The following is a 13,181-nucleotide window of genomic DNA, read 5'->3' on the forward strand; positions in this document are numbered from 1 at the left end:
TCATTTATTGTCCAAAATTTTATAAGCTCTGATTCTTATGTAAGTAATTTTTATTGTAGTTCAATTATTTTATACACTTGTAACCTACTTTATTTTTTTATACATAAATAAATATAAAATTAACAATTACAAAATCAATAAAATAGGTTCATTTAATTGAATGTAATAATATTTTTTGAATTTATAAATATAAATTCACTTAATTTTTATAAAATAATTTATAAAAACTAAATTTAAAACAATAAGAATTTATCTAGAATTAGAATAGTTGGATATATTTGTAATACATATGCATATATTTGTATGGATTTCCAATGTAAAAATCTATATTCAAATTCTCCAAATTAAACTCAGTAAAAAATAATAATATCCATTGATACTAAACCATAAAACAGTGCCAATTCAAAATAATAATAAAATAAAAACTCATTCCATTATATGACAATAACAAGGAAAACTATAATCAAAACCGGCAACTATAAGTCACCAAAAATAAAGTAGTCCAAACTATCAGTTGCCGCCTGACCAGTTATCGTAAAATCGAGTTTCCTGCAACAAAAGACAATTACTGAAGGTGAGAAATCGGTAAAAAGCTTGGACATACAAATTTAAGAAACTCGAAAACCCGGAGCACCAACGAAAAATAAAGGAGCAGACTAAGCTAAGCAATATAGTAAACAATAAATGTGCAAATCTACCTTCAAAAGAGTTACTACTATCACATGACATAGATAAGTTTGTTTGAATCATGTTAATAACTTTTTAACCTTATATGGGTATGAAAAATAGCAGTTACATTGTATCAGGTAAAATATAGAATAAATAGCCCTTGTGAAATAAGAGCAGAATTGCACCTAAATTATTCAAATGGGACATTGCTAACAAGCTTTTCAAATTTGAAGATAAACATGTGTTCAGATTTACATATCAGTTAAGAATGATTTGGTCTTGATTGACTAACTTTCATGTATGTGCTTAGTTTAAATGTAAGTTGAAAAATAAAATAAATAAATACCTTTCGGGAGACTGATGGGGAGATCTTTTGGAATGCTATGTCGAAATGCCTTTTATGTATAGTGGACAAATCTAAGTCGACTTTTTTTTCATCTTTTGCGGCCATTGCTGCTTCATTCACCTATAAATTAACAAGCGGTATGAGCATCATTCACATGAGAAGAATTGCAGAAATAAAAAAAAAATAGGAATACTGACAAGAGCACGAAGATCTGCTCCACTATAATTATCGCAAGCTTTGTCCTTCCCAACTTCCAATAAATCAACACTAGGATCTATAGGTTTCTTTCGTGCAAGCGCTTTAAGAATCAAGCCACGATCTTCCGGGGTAGGCAAACCGACATGTAGGTGTTTTCCTAGTCTTCCAGGCCGCAAGAAAGCAGCATCAACGACCTCGGGTCTAGGAAAAATAAATCATAACCACAAAAGGTAACTAAATTTGTACTAAAAATAAATAATAAAGACAAGATTCTTAAAACACAATTTAAAAGATTAAGCAAACCTATTTGTTGCAGCAATAACAAAGACACCCGATCTATCATCTGCACCATCCAGCTCTATCAATAACTGTAAAATTGACAAGGATTCAAATTTATTTACACATCTAGTTATGAACAAGCAAATAATTTGAGTTCCCTAGAGGAGATTTGAACTAATTTAAGTAACATCTTGTTTTGATACAGATCCATCAAGAGCTTGTTTGATATGGTTTATTTAGATTTGGTAAACCAATATTCCTTCATCAATCATTTCTTCCATCAAATTATGATTATTTTCTTTGCAACATTTTAAAATATGAAACAATACGAACTTTTGGTCATTTAACACAAATAACAAACATAAGCAAGCCACTTTGTACACCAAACAAGTTTTAATTATTCTATTAAATCATCGTTTAAATACTAAAAACTACCCTTCTTTTATATTCTTTAAAACATTTTTAAAATATAAAATACTAAGATTATTTTGATGATTTTACCCAAATAATCCAAATATCAAACAGGCCTTCAATGTTAGCTGCAACATTACTCAAACCCTTGAGTTCACAAATCACCATTAAAAAGATAGTTATCCTTTTATGCATTTTACTGGAGTGTCTTTTATTTCTAGTTCACGAGATATATGAAAGAAAGGGTTATGAACATAGTGGAGACCTGATTCAAAAGTCTTTCAACAACCCAACCACCTTCATTTCCTCGTTTCGTTGTCAAAGCATCCACCTAAAAAAGATGAGACAACAGGTACATCAACTCATTAGTATATGCATGACCAAAAAGGAGAGACTTTTTTTTAGTAGTTCCAGAAGTCCAGTTCTATCATTCATGATTACCTCAATGTTATTTTAAGTAACTATGTTTTATTAGAAATTATTGAGGTGTACTTCAATCTCAATAAAATTTCGTCAGCTTTGTACTTGTGTTGGATTTTTTATGTTTAGATAAAAAAAAAGTTGTAGATGGATGGATCATGATCTAATAAGTAAATATATTTCTATTGGTAAATAAGTATAAGGGTGCATTTGATAAAACAAAATTAAGTGCTAATGTTGAATTTGAAGTGCTAATTAAACCTCAGGAAAATAGTGTTGAATAAACTAAATAAAAATATATAATATTAAGCATTGATATTCAGTTAATTTCATAAAATGTGAAACAATTTTTGGGGAAATACTTAAAAGACTATTTTACCCTTATATTGACATAATATGATTGTATTTCAATGGTTAAGTTTTTTTTGTAAGATCTTACTATATTAACAAGTTCAAGTAATTTGTATCTTATCGAATTAAGCCACATTTTTAAATACTTTTTTAAGCTTAATTTAGGTTAAATTTAAATAAAATAAATAAACTTAATTCAAATATTCATTTAATTATTTACATTTAAGTATAAATTGTGTTGTCAATCAATGACTAAGTTGAATCAAGTTGAATTATTTTCCAAATCACAAGAAAATAATCATAAAAATACAAAACACAATTTGAGATAAAAAAAGTGCATATTTAGTAGTAGGGCCACTATCATGATAATCAACCAGATAAGTTACTATAACAAGTATAAACAACGCACCTCATCAAAGAAAATTATACACGGGGAACATGTCCTTGCACGGCGGAATATAGTTCTAACTGCCGATTCACTTTCTCCCACATACTTACTCAAGAGTTCAGGACCCTAGACACGAAAAAAAACAATTAAGACTTGAGAGAAATATCTTATAACAACTCTAGAAAACAATAAGAAACACGCATACCTTAATGTGTATAAAACTAGCCCCCGCTTCATTAGCCACAGCCTTTGCAATTAATGTTTTTCCACAGCCAGGAGGTCCATAAAGCAAAAATCCTTTCTCCGTATCAACATTGAATACCTAAAACATTAAAAATGTAAAAATACACTACACAAAAATAAAACTTAACATGTTTCATTAAAATGAAGGAATGGTGATCACCTTATAATCATCGGGATCCTTAATGCGGCCAACTATGGAACGCATAAACGTATGCCTTACTGGTTCCATCCCACCTACATCTTCCCATTTCACTTCAGGGATGGTAGAGAACCCTTCTCTTTTCGATGAAGGCTGGACCTTTTTGGCTGCTTCCTGCACTTAGACACATCATCTTTGGAATCACAACAAAATAAAAAATTCAAAAAAACAAAAGAGGTTTGTAAAAAGAAAAAGCTGTCCACAAATCATCCACAATTCCAAGTATTCCTCACATATACTTCTTAAGGAGACCTAACATTCATAGAAGGCCTCCAGTCAGGGTAACCTCAAACAATCGACCTTCTACCCATCAATCAAATCATCAACTAAAATACTATCTATTTAAAATAATAATAAAGAATCATTAATATTTTTTACCCTACTGCCTTTTTCAAAAATAACCTGATTTACAAGAATCTGCATCAAGTAAGATTATTTAGAAATAATCACTTAATCATTCTAATAACCCAAGATCAAACAAGGCCTTCATCTTGAAATGTGAGGTCCCAATAACGATTCTCACTTAAAGCCAATCCTTCCAATTATGTGGTGGTCTATTTAGAAAGAAAACATAGAATTTTTCAAAGGAAAAAGCATAGCATTGCTAAGATCAAAGGCTCCATTCTTCTTACTCTCGCAACTATCAAGAAGAAAGGAATATGCAATGGATGGGACTTCTTTGAGCGTATTAGAATCTAATTTCTGTAATTGTGTTCCATTTTTCTTTTCCAGTGCTTCTCGCATTCACAACAATTTTCTAGTTAATGAAAAGTTTATCCTTTATTAACAAATAATAGCAGCTAAATCTGCATAGCACAATAACTCAAATAATACATCATCCTATGATTACCTCAAAATCTGCCATTGTTATGCCATCATCTTCCGACTCTTTGGGATGCCAAGATTTCTTAAACCAGTTCTTATCTTTCGACGATTCTAGATTTCTTCTGTTTATGACGAGTTTTCTCATAGATAATTTTCCAGCTTCGTTTGCTAGTTCTTCCAAATCAGCCCCAACAAAACCAGGTGTAGACCGGGCTATCTTTAAAAGGTCAAAAGAACCTTCAAGCTTAAATCTGCGAGTAACAACTGAAAGAATTTCTAACCTAGCTTCTTCATTTGGAACCCCCAAGGCAATCTCGCGATCAAACCTTCCAGGCCTTCTTAAAGCAGGATCAATACTATCAGGTCTATTAGTAGCCCCAATCACAAGAACATAAGGAGGATTATCCGAAGAAGAAGCTTCTCCATCTGGTTGAACAGGTCGGTGTGAAGCATCCATGGAAGTCATCAACTGTGTAACAATTCTTTTCTCCATTTCTCTCTGCAAATTGTCTCTTTTGGAAGCTATAGCATCAATTTCATCGATGAACACAATCGACGGTGCTGTCCTGTAGGCTTTTGCAAAAAGATCTCGGATATTCTCTTCTGATCCACCTGAAATTACCACAATGAAGGACTAAACAAAAGTCGAACGGTCTTACATCACAATAACCATGGGCTAGAACATGTTATGAGTGATATCTAGCCTACAATGTCCAGAAGGAAAAATTGGATTGGAAACAAGGAAAGATGATAAATTTCATTTTGCAAGAGTTTGGAAGGTTGTTACAGAATACTAGAATAGTTATTTCCCTCTAACCCAGAACATACTAAAGTATTTCCCTCTAACCCAGAACATTTGAGATGACAAAATAGTGGTTTCATAACCAGCATGATGATTCATTGAAAGCTTTTTTCTATACCCTAACAATAGTAAACAGAATAGTCAAATGAATGTAAGAACAAAATTCTTCTGGCAAGAATTTGTGATAACTATAAGCAGTGACTCTAAAACCATAAGCAAGGTAATATAACAAATTGGATGCTAAAAGACATCAATATGTACCTGAAACACCATTGATCAATTCAGTAGCCGAAATTTTGTAGAAAGGGAGTTCAGACTCAAAAGCTATGGCCTCAGCCAACTTCGTTTTTCCACACCCTGGTGGCCCATGTAACAAAATTCCAGACTGCATACGCACTCCACGTGATTTATAAAGATGCTGATTAAAAATTGGAAATATCACGTCCATCTTCAATTCCTCCACAATCTCAGCCATTCCACCTAGGTCACTAAAACTCGTCCCATCCCTCTTGCCGGGTAAGATTTTTAATTCTTCTTCTACCTTCCCCAAAATTGAATTGTTTCCAAGTAAATCAATTTGCATAGGAACTTTACTAGACCCAACATCCTCCAATTCGACACTCTTCTCCTCAACCGCTTTTTTCCTTTTTGATTTTACTGCATCCTTTGATGCGCTGTATGTTGCCCGCAGCATGGATTTCACCAAGTCGATCTTTGGCTCAACCTTCTGCTCGTAAATTGCATCTTCAAATGTGGAAATATCATCATCTTCTTCCTCAGATGAGGATGTCTCAGACTGCGAAGACACACTGCCATCTTCAAATTTCAGTCTTTTTTGAATGTATTGCCTCTCCAATTGCTCTATCTTCTCTTCTTCGCTCTGGTCAATCAGTTTCATCTTTCTCTTTGACAGTTGGACCTCTTCGTCCATTGGGGAACTTGACCTCCTATGGCTGATATCGCTAGATTGGTCTTCTTTCGAATTGATGATGTCTAGCATTCGCTTAACTGCCCTGGTTAAAGGATTTAGCTTTTGTCGACTATAGTGTGGGTAGTTTGACCGCAGATGATCTACAAGTTCCTCAAGGGTCGGATACTTGTGCTTGCACGACTCTATATGCCGACGGAGAACACTAGATGCACATGTCCCGCTGCCGCCACCACCGCCTCGTCTTTTACCCATTTTACAGGTATGAGAGGGCTTCTTGCTAGGGTAATTCCGAGCTTATTGTTAAAAATGTAAGCCTAGGTCTGCGAAAATAAGAGTTCTCTTAGGTCTTCCAGCTACAAAGTCTGCAACAAGGAAAAGCAAAGGATTGAATAGAAAAAATCCACGATTTTACAGTTTTAATTAGCAACAAGGAATAACAAATATGAATTGTAACGGGGAGAAAGGTAGAAAGCGACAGCTTATTAACATCTAATTTCAAAACTTTGATTTCAGCTAGTTTGCATAAATCATCAAATTAGCATAGATACGCTGAAATTATTTCACAACTTCTCAAACAAGAATTACAGAAGAATTATGAACTAACTAATCCCTATCTATGAATCAAGGATGTGAACCCTTACATTGATCGGTTTATAAAATACAGCAGAAGCTAGTATTTCGACTGACCTGGAATCTGGAGCTCGAAAAATTGTTCTTTTACGCCTCCCTCAGATTATAGCGGTCTTTGTCTTCCTTGTTCTTATATATCTTTCGCGACCTACCGCAACAGGCCCAAAGGCCCGTTGAATCCTTTGTACAAAATAATTAAAGAAATAAAATTTTGTTTGAAAATTTTGTAAATATATAAATATTTTTTTTATTACTTAATTTATTTATTTATATAATTTTTATAATCATAGTAAGGAAAATAATAAATTAAATAACAAAACTTATAAATATATATATTTTAAAATATATTATATTTGATAATATATATTTAAGAGAATACAATTTTAAATAAAAATAATAATTATTTTTTTTTAATTAATTATTTCTCTCTTTTATTAATTTATAGATATTTATGATTACTAATTTAAAATAATAATTATTATTTTTTAATTAATTATTTCTCTCTTTTATTAATTTATAGATATTTATGATTATTAATTTATTTATTTTTAAAATAAGTAATAATAGAAAAAATAAATAAAATAAATAATATATATATATATATATATATATATATATATATATATATATATATATATATGAGAGAGTAAATATCAACTTGGGTCGAATCGTAGGTTGACCCGGACATAAACTTGAAACAGTTTTAAAAAATTAAAAATATTATAAGTATGTTTCGAACTTACAACCTAACAAAAACAAGTAAACTCTTTAACCAAATAATCTAATAAAACTATATATTTTAAATTTACACAAAATTTGATGAACGCGCGACAATCATATAATCTTTGAATTTGTCGAGTTGAGAGTTGTGGTTAATTTGTATATATATGTGAGAATAAATTGATACTTCGGTCGGATCGTGGATTGACCAGACCAAAAACTTAAAACGATTAAAAATAAAAATAAAATAAAAAATGATATATGTATTTTTCGAACTTGCAAGTTAAAATGGTTAAAAATAAATTTAAAATGTTATTTGTAGGTTTCGAACTTGCAACCTAACAAAGAAGTACAACCCTTTAACCAATTAGGCTAACAACACTTTATATTTAAGATTCAACACCAAATTTGATTACGCGAGACATTTTATCAATAAAAATTCAAATTTTTAACTAACTAATCTCTATATATATAATGATGCTTAATTTTTAAAGTGTCCGGATTGCCGGGTCGAGAGCTGTGGTTAATTTGGATATTTATGTGAGAGTAAATAGATACTTGGGTCGAATTGTGAGTTGACCCACCCATAAATTTAAAACGGTTAAAAATAAATTTAAAAATGTTATTTGTAGATTTCGAACTTGCAACCTAACAAAACAAGTACAACTTTTAACCAACTAGGCTAACAACACTTTATATTTAAGATTCAACACCAAGTTTGATGAACGTGAAACATTTTAACAATAAAAGTTCAAATTTTTAACAAACTAATATATATATATATATATATATATATATATATAATGATGCTTAATTTTTAAAATGTCCGGATTGTCGGGTCGAGAGCTGTGGTTAATTTGGATATTTATGTGAGAGTAAATGGATACTTGGGTCGGATTGTGGGTTGACCCGCCCATAAACTTAAAACGGTTAAAAATAAATTTAAAAATGTTATTTGTAGGTTTCGAACTTGCAACCTAACAAAACAAGTACAACCCTTTAACCAACTAGGCTAACAACACTTTATAATTAAGATTTAACACAAAATTTGATGAACGCGAGACATTTTAACAATAAAAGTTCAAATTTTTAACTAACTCATCTATATATATATAATAATGCTTAATTTTTAAAGTTTTCGGATTGCTGGGTCGAGAACCGTGGTTAATTTGAATATTTATGTGAGAGTAAATGGATACTTTGGTCGAATTGTGGGTTGACCCGCTCATAAACTTAAAACGGTAAATTTAAAAATGTTTTTTTTTGTAGATTTCGAACTTGCAACCTAACAAAACAAGTACAACCTTTAACCAAATTTGATTGAGATGTGGTTTGTCGAGAGATAATAGACCGATATCATTTGAAAGTGGTTAAAGAAATATGAATCGAATATTTAATTGAACAAAGTGTGAGGTCACGATGCTAATTATTAAAAAATATGAATCAAATATTTGATTGACAAAGTGAAAGTGTAAAATCACGAAATGAGAGATTCATTCGGAAAAAATATATGATGAAACATGTGAGAAAATAAGTTGTGTTTATCGAAGTGAATAAAATGTGGAATGAGAGCGTTATATTTTTTATTTTAATAATTTTAAACATTGAATAAATATTATTATAATTTTTTAATTTAATTTATTTTTATCCTTATCCGCGTGAATTGCAAGGAAATTTTCCTAGTTCTTTTAAAAAATACAATCATAATAAAACACTAGAATTAATTCTTTTGCTAATCACATTACTCAATTTATTACCCAAAATACTGTTTATTAAAAAAACAATAATTTAATATATATTTTGTAAAATCCGTTTAGATGAGTGAAATTTAAAATTATATTAAAATTATAATTCTAATTTTATAGTAATTGAAATTGAATTACAATGTTTAAAAAATATATAATAAAAAACGATTGTAATATATATTATCTATATTATTAAGATATTGGTTCACATAATCTATTAGGATAACTTAAATATAGGGGTGTTCACTAGTTCGGTTTTCGAATTATTCGAGTTACTCGGTTTTTGTTCTTCGATTATTTTTTTTAATACAATTCGAAAACCGAATCAAATTTGAAATTTTTTATTCAAACCGAATCGAATTCGATTTTTCAGTTCGAATTTGAACATAATTCAATTTTTTATTGTCAAATCAATTTCGAATTCGAATTATTCGAATTCGAATTATAATTCAAATCAAAATTCAAATTTGAATTAGAGAGATCTTATTTACTAAAAATCAAAAACTATAAAAAAATGTAAAAATCAACCAACCTATAAATTCTAATAACTTATTATCTCAATGTTCAGTAGTTAAACGATGGAAGTTAATTAGTATTGGTGACTACCAAAATATTATTAGTGAGATATCTAGATAGGTGAAGAATCTTAGATATTTTTAGAGTTAGAGATGAAGTTGGAATATATAATTATGAAAGACTAAGGTTAATTTGGACTTGATAAAAATGTTATGGATACTGCAGGAGGCCATGGTAAATTAATATATAATTATTTAATTATATGTAATAAATTATATAATATATAATTAAAATAAATAATAAAAAATAATTCAGTTTTCGGTTTTGTTTTCGAGTTAAGAACAAACTAGAAAAATAAACCGAAAACCGTATTTGAATTCGAATCCATTTAAAATTCAATTTGAAAACTGAAAAAAAAAAATCGATTAAGTTATTCGAATTCGGTCGGATATTCGATTCAGACCAAATATTAAATATTCCTACTCAAATATCAAAAGTTTTGTCAATAATTTTGTCTACCATTCAATTTTCAAAAAGATTTTTTTTTCAAAATTTTAAATTCATAAATTAAAAAAATAAAATATCAGTTAAATATATTAATTTTCTAAATTAAAAAAAATAATAATATATCTGTTCGACATTTTAACTTACTAAAATTAAAAAGAATCGATTTACATTTTAACTTATTAAATTCAAAAATTAATTATCGGTTAAATATTGAAAAATATTGATTCGACATTTTAACTTTCTAATGATAAATAATATGATATTTTGTTTGGAAAACATACAAAAAATTAAATATTCAAATTACAATCCGAAATAAGTAGGGAGATTGAGAATTATAAAAAAACATCAAATTTAAAATTATTCCTCCAATTTATTATATAGTTACCAAACATGATGAAATGATCACAAACATCATTTTTTACAACAAGATAGACCACATTTTCAATTTATTTAATAGCTTATTAATATATAATAATGTTTTAACCACACACAATAAGACACAACCATGACCATACACTCCATTTGATTCTTACCATCATATTAATTAACAAGATGATGAGTCTCAATATCTTTCGACACAGCAATGCAGAAATCCATGAGGGAGGTGGGATCCTCTACATCCGCATTCATTTTCTCATATTCAAATGTCCATGTAACAAGATTATTCTCTCCTTCAGTGTCCACATGAACAGTGACGAAAAATGTTTTGTAATGTTCTTTTATGTCACCTTCTAGAACTTCATACTTCACTAATTTCTTCTCCTCGTCTATTTCTCTTATTATCTCCTTTGCCACCTTCTCCTTACCATCTTCCAAAAACCAAACAATTTGTTGTAATCATCAAGAAATAACCAATTTTTCTTATTCTCAAATATATTCATAATCTTATTTTGATCAGTTTCCATAGTAACAATTCATTGTTGAGAGAAGTCAAAGTCTTCAATTAGTTATTTATTATGCACTTTAGGGACTGGATACCCTTGCAAAATCTTTTATATATTCGGTTATGTAGGGAAAGATATAAATAAACACAGCCTTACTCTTATTAACTATAAGTGCTTTTCTTTTAGTATTGAAATATTCTTTAATATAGGGATGAAAAAAAGATAATAGTTGTATTGTAATTTTAAAAAATTAAATAAATATATTAAAGTTGGTTAAATGCTTATTTTTTTAGAGTGTCCGAAGAGAAGTTGATCTTAGGTTAATCAGGAAATGCCTATGTAGCCTCACCCGATCGATGCCCGGTCCTTTAGGCTGAGCTCCAACCAACTTGACTCTTAGCTAACCCCACCCTTAATACTGGGTGGGGCTTGATTATAATCTCAAGCTTATTCATTTTTTCAAAAGACCATTGATTTTTCTTTAAAACAATTAATTTTTCAATATATATTAATAGCTTTTAAGATTTTTACTATAAATCAACTTTTAATCATTCCAATAAAAAATAATAAAACATTCAACAAAACTAATACCGTGAGTGAAATTCCAGTAGATGATAGATCCAACAGTTCCCCAATCATGACCATCGTGAATATCAACGTTTTGGATCAATGAAGGAGACATGGTGGAGATGTGGTGAGGCCTTTGCCTGAAAATTTCATGAAATACATCACCGTCCGATTTAATCTCCACTTGATTCACCAGCTTCCGTAAATTAGTATTTGCCATTATGATCAATGATATTGATATAGAGAGAGAAGTTGTTTTAGATGATTCCTTCCAATGGGTAATGGGTTATGGGTTATGGGGGACTATTTATAGAGTTTAATTTATATACTACTCAAGCTAATAATACAATAAAATATTAATAAGATCTCATAAAATCTTTTTTTCTAAGTTAAAAAATGAAAATAATAAATTAATCCAACTTGCAATTTTCCTAACCAGTCATGCATGCTGTGGGCTAGGACATCTGTAAAAATATAATAATGATACTTTTAGATGAACATGATAATTTATTGTCAAAGTTATATATACAAATTTGATAATCTATGTTATATTTATCAATTAATTTTATTTTAACTTAGAAGCTACTACAATTTCTCACTTGGATGTAACACACTGTTTTATTACTCGTTTTATTAACGAGTTAACTTAATAATTTTATTATAAAATAAAAAATATTTAAATATTATAATTTAAAAAAAAGATTAATAATAATAATTTGTATAAATATTTTATTTAGAATTATTAATTTAATAATAATTTTGAATAATTTTTTGTATAATAAATTTATTTCTATTTTTGTAACAAAATTACCACTTTTTAATTTATAACTAATTTTATCTAGAATAATATTTACTAAATAATATATTTAATTAAATCATATATGTAATAATAATGATCTAGAATAAAATATTTTGAGATAATTATTATTTTAATTAATTTAACAATTCTAATAAATATGATTATTAATTAGATAAGAGTTTCATCCCTATTCATTTTATATCAAAAGGGTTTTTGTTTTATTTTTCAAAATGATCTATATATGTTCATTAAGATAAAAAAAAATTAGAAATCTAAATTATTATATTATTGAATTAATACAACGTTATAAGTAGAGCCGTCAATTTGGGTTAGGCCCGTTGGGTTGGGTTGGTCCGACTCGTCAAACAATTTAGACGGTTGTGTTAAAATATTAGCAACCTATTTGGATGTGGGCCTACACGGGCCAGCCTGCTCGGGTCGCGGGCTTAGGCGGGTCGGGCTTGAGTTGGCCCGCGGGTTGACAAAAAAATCTAATCTGATTTATAGCCTTATAGGCATATGCCGCATAACCCTAGTTTTTTTCTCTCTCACAGGCAGCACTACAACAGTCAATACTCAATACTTCGCCCATCATCGCCGCCGGCTACTTATTTGTTCCACCTTTCTTTTCTTCGTTCTCGCCTTCAAGGGTTCGTGGATTCAAACTTTGTTTTAGACTGCAACAGTCAATACTCAATACTTCGCCCATTGGCCGCCGACTACTTATTTGTTCCGCTTTTCTTCTCTTCGT

The 13,181-nt window shown here is 29.6% G+C and overlaps 2 protein-coding genes across 2 annotated transcripts; both read right to left on the reverse strand.

The window, feature by feature from the left end:
- Positions 1-354: 354 nt before the first annotated feature.
- LOC124912237 (cell division control protein 48 homolog C) lies at positions 355-6,865 on the reverse strand. The gene is made up of 11 exons (XM_047452804.1): positions 6,750-6,865; positions 5,393-6,424; positions 4,355-4,941; positions 3,466-3,618; positions 3,268-3,384; positions 3,084-3,188; positions 2,169-2,234; positions 1,517-1,581; positions 1,213-1,414; positions 1,016-1,135; positions 355-549 (listed from the first exon to the last, which is right to left on the reverse strand). Exons 2-11 carry the CDS (start codon positions 6,312-6,314, stop codon positions 511-513), a joined length of 2,376 nt encoding a protein of 791 aa, XP_047308760.1. The 5' UTR covers positions 6,315-6,424; positions 6,750-6,865; the 3' UTR covers positions 355-510.
- Positions 6,866-10,720: 3,855 nt separating this feature from the next.
- On the reverse strand, positions 10,721-11,851 carry LOC124912904 (kirola-like). The gene is made up of 2 exons (XM_047453541.1): positions 11,656-11,851; positions 10,721-10,989 (listed from the first exon to the last, which is right to left on the reverse strand). Exons 1-2 carry the CDS (start codon positions 11,849-11,851, stop codon positions 10,721-10,723), a joined length of 465 nt encoding a protein of 154 aa, XP_047309497.1.
- Positions 11,852-13,181: the final 1,330 nt, after the last annotated feature.

The sequence above is a fragment of the Impatiens glandulifera genome, chromosome 8, assembly GCF_907164915.1.
Source record: "Impatiens glandulifera chromosome 8, dImpGla2.1, whole genome shotgun sequence".
Classification (NCBI taxonomy): Eukaryota; Viridiplantae; Streptophyta; class Magnoliopsida; order Ericales; family Balsaminaceae; genus Impatiens; species Impatiens glandulifera.